Raw genomic sequence first — 18,045 nt, forward strand, 5'->3', positions numbered from 1 at the left:
ATTTACTAGGCCTCACGTCAAAAACATTAATCTCAGTGAGACCTTATATTGTAATTACATCAATACACTGCAAAAAAAGAAAAGTTGGGTGAACTCAAAATTTCAAGGCAACAAACTTCGATAAAATTTTAAGTTGGACAATAATCTAAATATTTTAAGTTTCGTTTTTGAGTTTGCTCAACTCTGAATTCAGATTTTTGTCAATTCAACTGTAAGTTGTACTAACTTACAATTTTACATTGTAATAACTTTTAATCCTTACTTCTGCTAACTTCTGCAATGTGCTGAATTGGCACGATTGTAACGCCGCTATGCTAATGTTGTGACCACAATTTTGAATTAGCATTGATACGCTAATGGCTACTCTTGTAGCTGTAACAAGCAGTTAGCCGCTAGCATCAGTTAGCCGCTAGCATCAGTTAGCTGCTAGCTTTCGCTAATGACCGAATTTCACCGCTTTCCCGCATTTCACAACAAAGAAATAAGAGTTAGCAGAACTATTGTCCCTTGTTGTGAACCCCAACTTAAAGATATAAGTAACAACAACTCACAAATTTGTTTTTGAGCAGACAACTGGCTTCCTTTGTTGTGCTAACTTACATTATTGTCTTAAATGTCAATAATTTATATTTCCAAGTTTTACCAATTTAAATCACTGTTTTAGGCCAAAAAATACAAGTTGGCTTTTTTGCAGTGTATGTTAAATCGAAGCCAATAAAATACAACATGTCATTTCACATTTAAATCCTGTTGCAACATTTACAGACACAGATAACTCCACAACTGGTTGATGATGAGGTTATTTTATTTATTGGTAGAAAACATGTGAGTCTACAGTAAGGTAGAAAATATAAAAATAAATGTTACGGACAACTAACACCTAGATAAAGTACTGACAATTACAAATAGTAGTTTAAAGTCATTGATAGGTCTGTGTGTGTGTGTGTGTGTGTGTGTGTGTTTAGGAGGGAACCCAGATGTTGCCGTGTGTGTCGGGAGCCTGGCTATACGGAATGTTCCAGATCCAAGGCTGATCTGAAAACACAGAAAGAAAAGAGGTCAATAAAATTAAATGGTTTTATAAATAAAAGAGATTGAATGGGACAAAATGGCAGCATCTATGCCTGCGACAGCGTCTTCATTCAATCTCTGAGGGGAAGAACATGCCCCACTCAAAGATTAATATCTCTGTGGTATCTCGTAGATCCCATCAGTTTTCACTTATGGCCACTTAGCTGAATTGATCTGCTAAAATAAATTGGTTTAAATGGCTCTAGCTTGAGCAATAATCTATATAAGAAATGCTTTGAATTTTAGAACATTTATTTCTAGAATAATTATTATGATATATTACTAAATCCTGAGAGGACCCATTTTAAACTGCAGTTAAGAGAGCAACATATTGCTTATAACACTTCTGTACCTTTAGGAGAGTAGCATGTGGGGGGGAGGTCAAAGGGCACGGGGAAACCAGGCGAGGAGGAGACGGGAAATGGATTTTTGTGAACAGGAAAAGTCTTCATGTTCTGGAAGTAGACAAGCATCACACCACGTGTTACTCTGTGACTCAGCACATGTAATACTGTTTGTCCATGTACTGTTTTGTGGTGTTCTTACGAAGGCGGACGGCACGAAGAGGACTCCCAGCTCGTAGGACCGAACCATCACCTGAGTGTTGTTCTTCTCCAGAGCACCCCACGCTGCTTTGGACAGGTTGGAACTGAAACATAAACACATAAGATGGTACAATACAGCTGTATAGATCATTTTAGCATATCAGTAATCCTAAATGTTCATCTTAATTCAGGCTACGTTTACATGATGACGGTCTGAACAGAAGACACAAAAGTGGCGTCGCGTCTTCACTTTTTATTCCTCGTTTAGACGAGCATTTTCGGGAGGAAATCTTCTGCATACGGTGACGCAAAAGTGTGTGGAATTAGATTGTATGCATGCCAGGCGGCATCACTTAAAGTGATAAGAGCATCTTTGGGCATGCAGAAGTACATTTTCATCAGCTACTCCTTCCACAAAGTTCTCCACCATCACTAGATCTCCCAGGTCTCGTTCACAGCCGTCTGGCTCGCCTCCGACCAATTGGTGCATCCAGAATGTGATGGAGGTAATTCCAGATCCTTCTCTGTTCATTAATACTATCTGTATATATCCTGTACATTTGATGGAAAGACTCCTGTAAGTTTATTAGAGCTGCCAGAGCAGCTTGAAGGTCCGACGCATGGAAATAATCCCACGTTTGTTTATTTTCCTGTACTGGAGCATGTATGTGACGTTAACACATACGTGACGTGAGCAGATCAGATCAGAGTTTTGCGTCTTGTCAGTGTAGACGACACGCTACGGCGAAGCGGATTCAACTTTTCCACTTTGGAAGGTGGTTTCAGATTTTTGCGTTTTTAAGCCCCGAAAACGCCGTCACCGTCTAAACAAAAGGCACTTCCGATAAAATATTTTGTCGTTTTTACCCGCAAGCGTCCTCGTGTAAACGGGGCCTCATTTTCAATTTTGACTGCTGAGGTGAAACACAGATTGATTGTCATGAACACTCTTGGCAGCTGGTTTGTCTGCTAAACTGACAGACTGATGAGAAATATGTACATGTTTCATTATGTTTTACATCTAACACACACACAGTATATTCCCGATTATATAAACGGCAAGAAAATAAGTTTGCTTTCATAGACAAAAATAGAAAAACATGACACAATGGATAACACCACACCTTGTGACGAGGAACCAGGCGAGTTGAGTGAAATCTGGTGACGCCCTCATGTAAGTCTTGATGTGTGGCATGGCGTGACTTCTTCCTGTCGTATTCGCCTTCCAGCGGCTACACGTACACACAGACACAGACACAGACACAAATGAATAGAGATATGTAAACAGTCGCTCATCACTGACTTACAATTTCCCACACATTTTCTTGTCCCATAATTTCTGACAAAACTTAAAATACAAATGTAACTCGGTGTGTAGATTCTGTACAGTGAGACCAGCCACAGTAAGTTGCAATAATGGCATTACAAAAAGAAAAAAAGAAAGAGAGACATCATGACTAGTTGTCCAGTTTTACAGAGGTGAAATAGGGAATTCTGATTGGTAGATAGACAGACAGACAGACAGACAGACAGACAGACAGACAGACAGACAGATAGACAGATAGATAGATAGATAGATAGATAGATAGATAGATAGATAGATAGACTTTATTTATCCCAAGCTGGGAAATTACAGTGTAGCAGCATTACACACAGAGACAATGACAACACAATTAAATAAAAAGAACAACCTAGGCATACTTCAAGCAATAAAATATAAAAATACAATAAAAATACAAAATACAAAAAGATGTGAACTTACTGAAAGAAAGCGTGGAGCCAGAGCTGTTTCTGAGCCGTCTGGACGCTGTAGGGGAGAGAGCCTCCCGCTGCAGGACGGGAGAGACGTACATCACAACCAAATACACTGCAGCCACTAAACAATAAGATGTTAGATCAATCAAGCAATTAGTCAAACACTGATGACATTTACTGTGACCTCTACATCACATATTAACCAATTCATTTTTTAAAGGAAAAATGTAAAAAACATTACTCACCTGGATAACCTTCTAAACTAGTCCTCACATCTTCAACTGATGGATACACCTGCCAAAGATCAACCAATTATTGACTTGTTTTAGAAATTCTGAGCTTTTATAATCTTAAAGGTATACTATGCAGGACCTTCCTAAAAACAATGTATCAAATTAAACAAATATAATGCCTGTCAATCATAATTTATGAGCCACTAGATGTGTTTGGTAGGTCTCTATTTCAGAGACCCTGTCCTCTGCTTGTGATTTCTCTTTTCTTATAATTTTGCTTTGTTCAGGTCATTTCTTGGGCATCATCATTTGGAGTGGACAAACTTGTTCCAAAACAAATTGATTTCTCTTTTGTTGAGCCGTATGTGTGAAAAAAATCAAGAAAAACAACTTTTAAATGCTTGTTTTCTGAGCTGAGTTTGGAGCGAAAAACACCAAAACCCTTCTCGATTAGAGGATAATAATAGCAACAGCAGTAGTCATAGAAAACCTAAGTTGTGTTGTATTATGTTTGACTATCCTTCTCGTGGCATCTATGTGCTGCATCACACAGGAAACAGGCCACATTGAGATTGTGTTGAGAAGACGGCTTTAGCAATGCAGACACGAAACTGCTTTATATTCTTTTAGCAGCAAGCAAAAAGGCCATTACCAGGCGATGGCTCAAACCTGAGCAACCACAAAATGAGGACTGGATCTACATCATACAAAACATCTACAAAATGGAAAAAGTGACTTTTCAACTAAAATTGCAAATGGACTCATTTTACAAAACCTGGTCAAAATGGACAGAATATGTTAAGCCTACAAGTTCTGATTTTATATAAAACTGTCATTTAACTAACAACGACTGCTGCAAATAATGATGCTAGGAGAAAATGATGATGCTGTGTGATATAGGTACCCCCCACCCCAACTGTTCATGTTCTTTGTTCTGTATAAAATGTTTAAAAAAATTCCTCATTAAAAAGTGAATTAAAAAAAAAAAAAAAAAAGATTGTGTTGAGGGATGTACCAAGTGCATGGGGGGATCTTGGCGAAGAGAGGATTTTCCCAGCGTGGTCATGGTGCGCTGAAACTCCCCTGTTAACCATTTGGTCTTATCCAATCCCATCGAGCCGATGCTGGAGAACTGGCCAATCACGGGCCACTTTTCCTCCCCGGGAATAGGATCTGTGTGTTCATACAACAGCTAATAAAAGAAGAAGAAAAGAATAAAGACATGAGGAAATCCCAGTTAGAGGATGTCATTGTCTTGTGAAAACACCATTTATTTTTACATTAAATTTGCAGCATTTTGATATTTTTCTAATCCACCTGCTTACCGGGGTGCTGCTGAACTGAAACTTATTCCTAGTGGACTATGTACAAAAGAAGGCAAATACTTGAGAGCTTTTATCAACCCTAACCCTTCCCCTATCCCAAAACCTACCCGGGTACAGGTGCAGGTACATGTTCGAACTGAGGCACTTTTGTTTTGTTAATATAAATTCTGAATTGGATTCATTCTTTTTTTTATTTACGTTTCTCACAGCATCCCAACTTCTTTGGAATCGGGGACGTACAGGTGCTGGTCATATAATTAGAATATCATGAAAAAGTTGATTTATTTCAGTAATTCCATTCAAAAAGTGAAACTTGTATAATGTATACATTCATTCCACACAGACTGATATATTTCAAGTGTTTATTTTAATTTTGATTATTATAACTGGCAAATAATGAAAATCCCAATTTCAGTATCTCAGAAAATTAGAATATTACTTAAGACCAATACAAAAAAAGGATTTTTAGAAATGTTGGCCAACTGAAAAGTATTCACATGAAAAGTATGAGCATGTACAGCACTCAATACTTAGTTGGGGCTCCTTTTGCCTGAATTACTGCAGCATTGTTGCTTATGTATAGTTAATAATACAGAAGAAAAAGAATTTAAAAAATGATTTGCAATATGTGGGTAAAAATTGTAATAAGAGTATTTCGCCCAATGGGAGATGAAGAGACCTGAGACAAACAGAGACACCTTACCTTCCTCAGCCTCAGGTGGCCCCAGCGGTCCATGTCTGAGCCAACATATCTGCCTGGCGTTGAGCCGATCAAATAAACCCTGATGACAGAAGATATGAGTAGAGGATAAGAGTTACTTGTACGGCACGATTTTCCATTGTTTATGGCATTGTTCTCAAATAAAGAAATTCTGGGACGAAGTGAAACAATGTATTGAGGAAATATTAGAGATAAAATTACATTTAGATCCAAAAATATTCCTATTGGGTATCTACCCAGCTAATTGTAACATAAGAAAGAAACATCGATTATTTTTAGATATAGGCCTGTTGTTGGCCAAAAGAGTCCATCCTTGGATAGACCAAGGATAGGTAAATGGCTTTCTGAATTAACAGCAACTCTGCCCTTAGAAAAGATCACATATGCAATCAAGGGTAAACAACCTACTTTTGATAACATCTGGGGCCCCTTTAGAAATGTTCTTTGGAATAAAGACTTGTCAGGTTTGGTGGAAACACCTGGGGATGAGCCATAAGTAGCCCTCTGCACCTCATTTTGGAAAAATGTTTGTCTGATGTTGACTGACCACTTTCTAATTTATGTGTTTATGCATTTATATGCAGTGTATGGTTGGTTTTGTATTTATTCTCCCCCATCTGTATTCTTATTTCTATTATTTCTTATTTTATTATATATATATTTTTATATATATTTTATATTTTTTATATATATATATATTTTTTTTTTTTTTTTATTGTGTATTTAAGTTTCCTTCTTTTGTTAGTGATTTATATTTACTATTTGTGTTGCTTTACATGGTTTGGGGCATATGTTTGGAGTCCCAGTAGTAACATGTATGTGTTATTATGTCTGAAAATAAATAAAGATAGTGTTGGAAAAAGAGTTACTTGTAATGCAGATTTTATATCTTGAATGTTGTAGTTCACCTGGTCTCTGACAGGTCGTGTTCTTTGATCCGTTGGATCCACTCCTCCAGTTCAGGCGCGCGGTATGAGGCCAGGTATTCCAGCAGGTCCCTCTTAAAGAAGGTCGGCGACTCACCTGAACTCTCACTGCTGCCCTTTGGTAACCGTGGGAACATGGGGCTCATCCACAATCTGGTTTGGAAATAATAAAAAAAACAAACCTCATGTCTCCCTCAAGTTGGACTATCTTTTCTTTTCATGTGGCTGCCCAGATTATGTGTACAGTTGAAAACATTTCCTGACAGACAGGCTCACCCTTGTGTTTTCTGGTACCAGTCAGCTCTGATGAGGTTGGAGGTCATGATGACGACTCTGAAGCCTTCCTCATACCACAGCAACATCATCTTCCTGCACAAGCACACACAACTTTCTGCTTTATATGAAAACAACAGAGTACACACCTATAATATCTGCAACGTAAGTCACCTAAACGCTAAAAAAATACTTCATTGTAGAAGTAGAAGGGAAGTGGGAAGAGTGGAAAGAGAAGTGGTTGGGGTTGGTTATTGAGAAATGCCTAAACCTGAGTTATGGACTTACAAACCTGCCATTCATTGGGCTGCAATAATGTTCAAAACTGATAACAAAACAAACAGCCAACAGGTATGATACCAAAAGGGGAAAGAAATGCTTACGTGTGGTGCGTTCCAAAAGCAATATCCAGCTTGGCCTGTCAGAGAAAGTCCCACACATTAGTCACATTTAAATGAAACTCCAGAGTCTTGTTAACAGATAAAACTGATGTAGAACAACTGTTTCATGCGGTGGTGAGTTTGTACCTGACAGAAGCGAACATGTGGAAAAGGCTTAGCCTGCCCGAGGAGCCGGGCCTTGGCCTCCCTCTTATCTCCATGGACGATCAGGACTGGACAATCCCTGTAAACACAACCCAAAAACCAGGTTAAGACTGGGAATGTTTGGTTTCATCAGACTGTCACCAGCATTATTACTTCCCACCACCTGTAGTTGCCACCACTGGAGTAATTCATTATCAAAATTCTTCACTTAAATGCTTTTTCTCCTAGAACTTAATATTTGCATTGTCTTTATTCAGTGCATACTTAAATAACCAAACAATGCCATTATCATCAACTAGTTCATGTATTCTTGCAGAATTCCACAAAACATAAACTTCTGCTGAAAAAAAAGAGCTTGTTTAGACTTTTTCTTCTGTTTTTCTCCAGGCTTTATTTAAATAAGAAAACATCTCACATACAGTAATACTAGTGATGGCCAAATAAAGCCACATGAATCGTTTTCTTGAGGCTTTTTCTTTAAAACAAGAGGACCATCTAGTGGGGTCAACAAATCGTTCACAAAGCTTAATTTGTACATCACTAAATAAGACATTTGCAACCATATTCTACAAGCCAAAATACATTAACGAGTGCATCCATCAGTATAATGTGGACATGAGAAGATCCTCTCTAATCATATGGGAATATGTTTATGATAATGTGATGGTAGTAAAGAAGAAGTAGAACTTACCTAAACTCTGATGGGTACTGCTGAACCATCCAGGCAATATCAAAGCAGTAGTTAAACTGTGAGAAAAGAGAGTGTATCTGTGTTAAGTGAAAAAAATTCCTTCCAAACCTGGTAAAAAGATGTGTACAAGAGTCTACAGCCATGCTAGCAGCTAGCTGTCAGAATGTATTTGCATTAAATGCTAATGGCAGCATGCTAAACCAAATATAATGGCAATGCATCTAGTTATGTCAACCTCATCATGGTAAATCCATGAAAGTCAGATGATTAGCACAATCAGTGGGAAATATTTTATTATTAGTAGAATACTTCACAGCAATTCAACAAATAGTTGTTAGATATTATAAGATATTCAGTCTGGACCAAAGTGGTACTGACGAGCCAACTGACAGACTGACATCACCATGCCGACGCTAACATGGCAAAAAAAAAAAAAAAACACAGAACATAACTCACCCACCTGAACAGACTCTTTTAGGGTTCCAAACAATGGAGAGAGAATGTCTAGAAAGACAAGAAGTAAAGATTAGTAGATAAAACCAAAGTATAAAGACCTGATGATAATATAAGAGGTTTGGGTGACCTGAAGCAACCGCACAAGCATCATTCTCATTACACATCTCACATCTCACACACACACACACATGTGAGATTAAAATATTGACCTTGCATTCACCAAGAGAGCATTTTCAACTTTTCTTAACACTGTTTTCACATATTTAGACTTCTCAATGGAACAGGTTGTTTCCTGCTGGCCACTGAACAACTCTACTGGAACAATGAAGTTCCTCAGGGACATTTAGATTATAAAGGAATTAGAGTTGCCCCCTCTTAGTCAGTTCTTTAACTCATTTGTCTAACATTTATTTATTCAACTTTTTTTAATGCGTTTTTATTTGAATGACTTATTTCCAAGCAGCAAATGAGCACATCTCTAGTTACTTCATGCTGATTAAATCAACTCATCGATTAGTCGACAAAATCACAGAAGTGTTGGTCAACTAAGAGTTTCTATAGTCAAGTAGAGTCATAAAAAGAATGGATGATGTCCAACACCCTAATGTTCCTAAAGAAGAATTAATTAAATTGAATGAAATGAACTCTTGTCACCTCTGATGTGCAAAGCTCCACTGTTGTACTTCCTGTCCAGGCCTGTGACTTTGTTGAGATAAAACCGGTAGGTGTCATTGTGACAAGGAATGCTGCTCTCAAAGAAGTCCTCCGGCTCGTCGATATAGTAGAGGCGGCCGTGGGGACTCGGAGGCCGCTCGTTCTCCACCTTCGGTTTCTTTGCTTTGGGGCTTGGAGGCGCCCTCTTTGGTAAGTTACTGATGCTCTTACCCTTCACATCTCCATCATCATCATCACTATCTGAGAGGGCCCAGCCTGAGCCTTCGGACACCTCTTTCTTCCGCTTTCCAGCCAATGACGGACTAGTTTCATACTTCACTGGATTTAACTGGTTTGCTGCCGCTGACTGTCTGGCCTCGGAGCCAATAACAAGTGAGGATACGGCAGGGTTCGCTGGTTCTGGTTTCACCTCCACAGCAGCTGTTACTGGTTTCACTTTGGTGCTGGGAGGAGAGGCAGGCAGAGGGGAGCTGTGACTGGAGATAACAGGTGGGTGGGGCTTAGATGTTGTCCTTCCAGAAGGAGGAAGGTCGTCATCATCATCACTGCTGGAGATGGTCCACCTGCCATGTTGACTGTCCTGAGACATGCCTGACCAGAGATACAGAGAGATCAAGCATTAGTTATGAAACAGGATGAGAGCAAGTCTGAAGTATAGCCACGGCTCAATCTTGCAGCATGCAACCAGCCTGTGTTCCCCAGCACTTTTAACTTTTGTCCACATGACTACCCATTCTTAATTTCTATTAATAGCATTATTTATAGACTGTCATTAAAACTGAAATAGACTATACATCATTATTTATTTATTTGTTTCTTTCTTTATATGCACTCCTTGTGACAAACAACAGCCATTGCAGGCCAGATTTACAGTCTTATTCTAACAATCTGGTGGTGATCTGAGATCATTACTTTTTATAACAGGAACCTAATAGAGACATATTTTATTCAAAATGTTTGTACATGCTTTGGGCTTAAGAACAACTCATGTTATGTCTGCATTTGGATGCATCTAGTCTATTATTAAATGTTGTGATACATCGCACAGTGCAAATTCGAATCACAAGAATTTACTTCTATAAATAGTGTTATTAGCTAAATATAAACTACATGCGTATATTCACAGTAACAGGAAACGGTTAGAAGAAATGGTGCTAAAGTATGCTAAGTATGAATTATACGCAAACATACAGCACGAAAATAGATTGTATATTAAAGATTAACATGCCTGATAGTGAACACAATTGTCAAGAAAACAAGATGAATAAATCATGCAAGTTGTGAAATGTACAAATATGATATCATGCCGTTATGTCGAGCGTAAATAATGCAACAAAGTGGTCGAGCGTGATATTTGCTTTACCAAGTCAGATAAGTGAGCAGCAGCACACGTGAATAATGTTGTGACTCTTATCAATCCGCCGCAAACTTGATACAATGCAGTCCAATGGAACAAACCAAGAGGTGCGCCAGGAACACGTGTCCGGGTGGAAACTTTTTCCTGCATTTTCACGTCGTTCCGCCACAACGGCGGGATCAAAGATACACACCGAGCAGCGACTCGCTTCACTCAGAAGCATGGGCGGTTTTTGATAATCAATCAATTGATAAACTAAGAACGATGTACCTAAAATGTCCTATACCCCCCAAAATGAAAGAAACACACTTTACAATTATGAATAACATGTATCCCTCTAAATAATTACTTAGACTACGCTTTCATATCAATGACAATTTATGCACATTCTGTGAAAATGACATTGAAACCACTTTCTTCTTCTCCTGCGGTGATACAAACATTATGGGGCAACATTCACAATTGGATTAAACAAAGAAATCATATTATTTTCAGCTGCTATCTCTGGAGACGATGTCACTTTCGGTATGCTTTTGCAAAACAAAAACGATGAACTATGTTTTGCAACGTTATCCTTTGTTTAGGAACAATTTTAATCCACAAAAATAGTTATGAAATCATCTCCCAAATTTATTATCTTCATGAAGCAGTTCAAATTGTACTTAAAATCTCTAAAAATTCTAACACTAACAAAGGCACAAAAAATATATGATATCTTGAAACATTTTCCCACTGAAATGAACAGTTAAAACTAATTTGAATCCCCCTTATTGAAAACAACATTTAGACTGTTTTTATATGTATTTTATTTTGTATTTATTTTTATTTTATTTAAACTGCTCTGAATTTACAATATTGATGTTATTATTATAAGTTTTACTGTTGATTGATGTTCACCTAGCATTCTTTCTTCACTGCAAGTTATGTACTGTGAAAAACGTGCCAGAAATATTTATTTTTGTAATTTTCAATAAAGCATTGAGAAGAAAAAAAGCATCATTGGAGATCCATTATCATTATTCATCTTCATCTTATTATTTCCCAGGACACATTATGGTATACAGTTGCAAGCAGGTCTATAAACAGATACAGTAAATAAAAACCCAAAGCGGCACAAAATCCACACAATTGTTTCGTATGTATTTGAAGAAAGATAGACAGACATACTGTGCTCAGTATTAGGCTACAGTAACCTACAGCGTTACGTTACTAAACATTATATAACGGACATCTTGCTATTATCCCTGTACATTACACATATTCTCTATAGCTTTGTTATTCATATTACAGTCATATTTAAGGGTTATTTGTTATAGTTATTATCATAATATTATATTGTAATATTTTATTGTAACTGTTCTATATTTATGTTCTTGACTGTTCTTTTGCTTTTTTATTTCCTCTTAATATGTTTTTTTTTTTCTAAAGCTACTTTTCACTGGCATTTAACATCAGACACAATCCCTTACATTCATTTCAATGCTTTGTACAGACATTAGCCTTTATGTGTGTCTAAAATTTCACATTTTTAAATGTATGTAAAACCTACTTGGCAATAAATCTGGTTGTGATTCTGTATTATATTTCGTCACACTGTTAAAATAATCGCCTAAGTCATTTTTTGTCAAAATTGGGGTATTTTTTTTGCCTAAATCATCTCCTCATGACGCCGACCACCTATGGTGAAATCGCCTACATCCTCAGTTAATCATGTGATTTTACCCCTTTAAGATCATCACTTCTTTGACAATTTGCCACATTCATAGGCATCAGATAAGAACCCAGCAAAGAAGAGCTAGAGGGAGATTGTTTAGTTATCAGTTTAGTTTATCAGTGTTTTATTGTTGACACTAATATTGGTAACACTTTACTCTAAGGTGTCTACATAAGAGTGACATGAGCGTGTCATAAACATGACATGGGATGTGTCATGAGCATTAATGTCACTTTGAAGTAACATTAATGCTCATGATACTTGTCACGTCATGTTTCTGACAGGCTTGTGTGAATCTTATTTAGACCCCTTCAAAATAAAGTGTTACCATATCTTGCTTAAGTCACAAAGGCATGTTCAAAAAATTGTCCTTTATTTCTCTTAAGTTACATAATTTACACACAGTGTTATTGCTATGCCAATAGCCATCCTTTATTACATCCTTTTTGAGTGAAATTATCAATAAATCATATGTCACACTTTTGGTCATTTTTTTCTGTTTCCTGCAAAACTTGAAAAAATGAGTTAGGTGATTATTTCAACAGGGTGACTATATTTTCATGCAGCCATGACAGAGCCCTGTGTCTGTCTGCTCATACTCCTGTACACACGGTGGCAGTATTGCACCATCAGGTCGTAGTTTGTTATCGGTCATTAAAACAAAAGAAGTCGCATCCTCCTGCCCCTTCAGCTCTTCACGCTGCTCTCTTGCCGCTGGAGTGCTTGTTGTGGAGAGTAGTCTTGGCTGTCTGCTGTTGGGTTCTTTAACAGGAAAAAGGCTTCACCACCTTTGTGGAAGAGGATTTCACAGCATGGCGTTAAATCTGACCATCAACACAAGCAATCCGCCTCTAGGTGAGTTGCAGCCTGCTGCCTCAGTAAATACTTGAGTCCAGTGAGCATGCACTTAGTGACAGCTGGCTGGCTAGCTGCTAGCACTGTTACGTGTCACCCTAACAAACCAGACACACTCTCCTCCTTTGATGTTTATTTTTTACTATAATTAAAAAAATATTGAGATAGCTGTGTAAAAGAAAAATTAAGCCACTGGTCTTGTCTTTGGGATTTGTTTGAAAGACATGAAGCAAAAAGATGTTTTGGCCCTGTAATTATTGTTTCAATCATCTATAGAAAGTCTACAAATAAGTACGAATTCAGTGCTTTTAATTTGAAATAGCAGTTTTTCATATAGTGCATTACTTAGTGATTGTTTGTTATTATGTGTCCTCAGTTTTGTATGTAAATTTAATCATTCGTTCCAAGTAATATTCACTAATCCAGTTGGCTTAATTAGTTGATATTTCCAAGTAAAATGTAATTGAGGGACATCAGTGAATCTGCAATTTACTTGTGTATTTTCATTTTAAAAAGTGGTTATATTAAATAAATATTACCTAGAAACAGCCTGAGTAAAGATAACAAACACTTTCTGTGTGGAAAAACTTGCCTAGCTTTTTAAAAAGTAAATGTCACTCCAATTTTTTTCAGTGTAGAATTAAAAGACAATATTAAACTATATATTTTTTTTCTAAATTGTGCCAATATTTTACTTTATGTAAACCAGCCGAATTGAATAGCGCATGTTTGCAACTCAAAAAAATGAAAAGAGCTATGAAGCAGACAAGTTGTTATTTTGCAAATAAGCAACAATTGTAACTTGACCTATATATGAATATAAACTGGTATGACCATATAAGGTCAATGGGGTGTGTATGGAGTTAGCTAGCAGGCTAGCAAACCGGCGAGCTAATGAGAGTGTGCAGCTCCAACAAGCTAACGTCAGCTAGCATGTCGTCGTGGCACCCTAAACCACAACATGTGGACAGTTTGTTCACATTTCTTTTTCGTTCCTATACATTATACACTTTGCGTTAAACTTTTACCACGGGATGCTTGTAAACACTGCTTCATTATATGCAAAAAGCGTTGATGTACTTGGAAATGGCACATGGTTAAATCATGCAGGAACATCTATTATGGATCATTTGACACACTGACATGAGCTAACCCAGGTTAGTTCAGCAGGGTGGTTCAGGTTTAGACATATGCAAAGGTACATGTTGCCACAATGTATTTAAAATGACGTCTTTTGTTACGTCACAGTTAATTTTGTACAATAGAGTCTGGACAAAACTTTCCCTGGGTTAGTGTGCCAATGCTTTGTCCCATGATTAGCTAATCTATTGACTAGCTTTGACAGTGACTAAACGGCGCCCCCTGCGTCCACAATGAGAACAGCAGGCTGATGCAAGCTTGCTGAAACATGAAGTGCTGGATGAGGAGTGGGTATATTTTGCAACTTAATTTCGGTTTCATTTGCTTTGCACCAGCACTATTCCTGGAAAGTGGAATAATCTGTGCAGCCTTAGTCAGTGGTTGAGGTGGTGCCCACACACCCAGTTTTCCAGTTTAAGAGGTTAAACTACTTGAAGTAAAGCCATCCATGCAGCTCATCCATCAGACCTTGGTGGTAGACTGTTGAGATGTAAATATATGAGATGACAACAGAGGCAGGAATACTGAGGGCACAGGGAAATTAATGTGTATGATCATGGGTGCATCACATACTCCCATAATTGGATTGTTTTGTATTCAGCTCCTTATTTTGACAATCCATAATTGAAGAAAATAAATCCAAATAAATGTTAGGATCTCTTTATTTAAGGCTTCCAGTGAATTGTCTATGTACAAAGAACCCCAATATGTTATGTTTGTACTAAGAGCTGATGATAAAAACTTGATTGCTATTTAGCCTCACTTCTATTACACATACTGATTTCAAGTCTATGGCATGACAAGCATTTTTATGCAAAGTCAATTGAGTACTGACATGTTTTAACCCAATATATGAGGCCAACAGTAGTTTTACAAAGATCACAGGTGACAGAGTGCATACCTGCATGATCACACGCCCTGTTCAACTGGTTCTCAAACTGAAAACATCAGGTTGTTCTGCTCTGAAGATGTCTTATTGTGTGAGAAGCCAAACAGTCAAGTTATCCAACACTTACATTTTGTAAACAAAGTTTACTGGAACTGGTTTAGGCTGTTAAGCCATGTTTACCCAGGCTCACAACAAGCACTAATAAAAATAGAATTTTTATACCTCAGCCCCGCCTCCCTGCTGTTTGGCCAGAGACGTTATATTGTCAGGTTGTTTTTTTACGTATTTCCGTCCCATTCTTATGAACACAAAATCTCAGGAATCGCCTCCAGGGAATTTCTCTGGTGTGGCCCAAACGTCTACTTGGACTCAATTACAAACTGATTTGATTTTGGAGGTCAAAGGTCACTTTTACTGGGAATTAACAAAATCTATTTGGCCATAACTTTGGCATGGATGTAAAGTAAAGTCTCTTCTGCCCTTCAGGAGCTCTTCTGACAGCAGAGCATGTGAAGGGCAGTGTGCAGGTATCAGTGGAGGAAGGCAAAGACAACCGGCTTCATGTCTCAGAGTAGGTGACGTCATTTCATCAAAATGCTGAATGAATTAAAACAGCATACAATTTATTTATTTAGTTTTTTAATCATTACTCATACATTTCTTTCCTTCCCTTAGTGCGATCCAGTTCAATGATGCCAACTCCATCAGTCGGTACTTGGCCCGGGTGGCTCCCGCTCTTGGCCTCTACGGAGCCAACATGATGGAGCAGACTGAGGTGTGTGTTTGTGCGTGTGTCTGAGGAATTTTCTGTTCTGTTTGATGATCTTTTTACTCAGTCGAATTACTGATGTCTGGTATCTGCAGATCGACCACTGGTTGGAGTTCAGTGCCCGGCGTCTGTGTGGTCAGCCTGGTTTAAGCGCAGCGCTTGGTGACTTGAATAAGACCCTTTCCCTGCGGACCTTCCTGGTTGGACATGCCCTCACCCTGGCTGACCTGTCTGTCTGGGCTGCTCTCAAAGGTCAGTATCATCATCAGGGATGTACCAGTGTGGATCCCTTCCATTTTTTTTGTGTGTTTACTTTGTGTAGCTAAATAGGTCAAATGCAGCTCTACAGGTTGTGTTGTTCCTCTGCAGGTCATGGGGAATGGCCAGGCCAGGGCAAATCCTTCTCCCATGTCACTCGCTGGTTCTCTTTCCTGAGCTCGCAGGTTCCCTTCACTGCTGTGGGCAACAAGTATGCCAGCAAGAAAGCTCCAATGACCAAATCCAACGTAAGTGTCAATTTACATATCAACCCATTGAGGCCTGAAACGCCTGTAAAACCTCTGGGCGATTTTAAAATAAGCCCCTAAAGTTTTTCTGGAAATTCAACAGAAGTGTCAACGCTTCTACTAAGTAATAGATTTTTCAGCCTCTGTAGCAGATAGAAATGAAATTCAAAAAGTATTTGAGAGCTTATACAAATACTACAAAACGACGTATCCGCTTTCCAGGCTTCAATGGGTTAACAAGTGATTTGTGATTTAAAGTCCCCCTCCACTTAGAAATGTGACTATACTGACTCTGATCATGTTTGTCACCAGAGGTGTTTTCACATTCCTCTACTGAAGGGGGAGATGTCTGTGTACTTACCTAAAAATCTGACATTCAAATGCAGGGCAAGTTAGAATGGTTGAGGCTAGATATGCTCCCTCACCACCGTTGCGCTCTTCCAATGAACGGCGCCTGGCTCTGCCCCCCGTTGGTCCAAGGCAATCCAGACTCTTTGCATTTCTTGTTCCCCGCTGGTGGAACCACTTTGCATCTTCTCTCCTAGCACCACACGATAATTCTACGCCTTAAAGAATTGTCACTAGCACTAATTGATGCACTAATAGCTCTTACTGCACTATACCTTGATTGCTTGCTTTTTTTCTTCCTGTAAGTCGCTTTGGTTAAAAGCATCTGCTAAATGTAAATGTAGATGGTTACCCTATATTTGGAAAAAAAACTCCCGCATGAAGGTTAAGGTTAGGCACTAACCAGAAGGGGTTAGGTTTGGGAGAGGTCATCAGGCAGCAAGTCTGGAGAGTTTTTGCAAATCTTGGGTAATCATGTAGACACAGCCAGCATGATTAGGTGTATCACAACTTCGAAAGCCAATCGAAAGCTGTAAAAGATACTTGAATCCTCCAGCGCAGAGCAGACTCGGTACAAAGAGCCAAAACGCACAGTAACATGGTAGCAGATGTTATTTTGTTTTTTGTTTTCCCACTTTTTTATGTAGGAAAACCTTGTTAAAATATTAGTTATAGCAGAGTATTTTTACATGATTTGAAACTTGTCTGGATGGGGTCTTTAATGTTGATGACGATTCAAGAAAAAGCAGGGCTCAAGTGGAGCATATAATGAAGAAAAACTAAATTGTTGTAATTAAAACTATGATCTGTTTGACTTCACTGGAGCTTCGTTTAGGGGAAAAAGTAAAAGAATAAAAATGAAAGAAATGCAGCTGACATGTTGTATTCCTGACTGTTTGTCTCCTCATTGACAGTCGGATGAAAAGAAGCAAGATGTTGGCAAGTTTGTGGATCTGCCAGGAGCTGAGATGGGAAAGGTGGTGGTCAGATTCCCTCCTGAGGCCAGCGGGTAAGGCTTCATCTGGAGTTTAGGAGAAGTTGTTGTCATTTAGTACCTGTTTTAGCTGGGCTAAATTTTTGTCTCTTCCTGGCCAGATACCTGCATATCGGCCACGCCAAGGCTGCTCTGCTCAACCAGCACTACCAGGTCACATTTAAAGGCCAGCTCATCATGCGCTTTGATGACACCAACCCTGAGAAGGAAAAGGAGGACTTTGAGAAGGTAAAACACTGAAATCCCAGAGCAAATGA

The 18,045-nt window shown here is 38.4% G+C and overlaps 2 protein-coding genes across 3 annotated transcripts in view; one reads left to right on the forward strand and one right to left on the reverse strand.

The window, feature by feature from the left end:
• Positions 1-787: 787 nt before the first annotated feature.
• On the reverse strand, positions 788-10,679 carry tdp1 (tyrosyl-DNA phosphodiesterase 1). The gene is made up of 16 exons (XM_059353416.1): positions 10,580-10,679; positions 9,196-9,807; positions 8,546-8,589; positions 8,086-8,141; positions 7,377-7,473; positions 7,233-7,267; positions 6,853-6,945; positions 6,559-6,729; positions 5,633-5,711; positions 4,620-4,796; positions 3,617-3,665; positions 3,379-3,445; positions 2,741-2,848; positions 1,618-1,720; positions 1,424-1,526; positions 788-1,035 (listed from the first exon to the last, which is right to left on the reverse strand). Exons 2-16 carry the CDS (start codon positions 9,803-9,805, stop codon positions 962-964), a joined length of 1,866 nt encoding a protein of 621 aa, XP_059209399.1. The 5' UTR covers positions 9,806-9,807; positions 10,580-10,679; the 3' UTR covers positions 788-961.
• Positions 10,680-12,979: 2,300 nt separating this feature from the next.
• The window catches only part of eprs1 (glutamyl-prolyl-tRNA synthetase 1), a 29,003-nt gene continuing 23,937 nt past the window's right edge, over positions 12,980-18,045 (forward strand). For both annotated transcript variants that reach the window (XM_059352533.1, XM_059352540.1), the window contains exons 1-7: positions 12,980-13,142; positions 15,658-15,742; positions 15,847-15,946; positions 16,036-16,192; positions 16,310-16,446; positions 17,709-17,803; positions 17,890-18,016. In XM_059352533.1, coding sequence (XP_059208516.1) covers positions 13,100-13,142; positions 15,658-15,742; positions 15,847-15,946; positions 16,036-16,192; positions 16,310-16,446; positions 17,709-17,803; positions 17,890-18,016 — 744 coding nt within the window. In that variant the 5' untranslated portion in view covers positions 12,980-13,099. The remainder of the gene's footprint in view (positions 13,143-15,657; positions 15,743-15,846; positions 15,947-16,035; positions 16,193-16,309; positions 16,447-17,708; positions 17,804-17,889; positions 18,017-18,045) is intronic.

This window comes from Centropristis striata, chromosome 2 (genome assembly GCF_030273125.1).
Source record: "Centropristis striata isolate RG_2023a ecotype Rhode Island chromosome 2, C.striata_1.0, whole genome shotgun sequence".
In the NCBI taxonomy this organism is placed as follows: Eukaryota; Metazoa; Chordata; class Actinopteri; order Perciformes; family Serranidae; genus Centropristis; species Centropristis striata.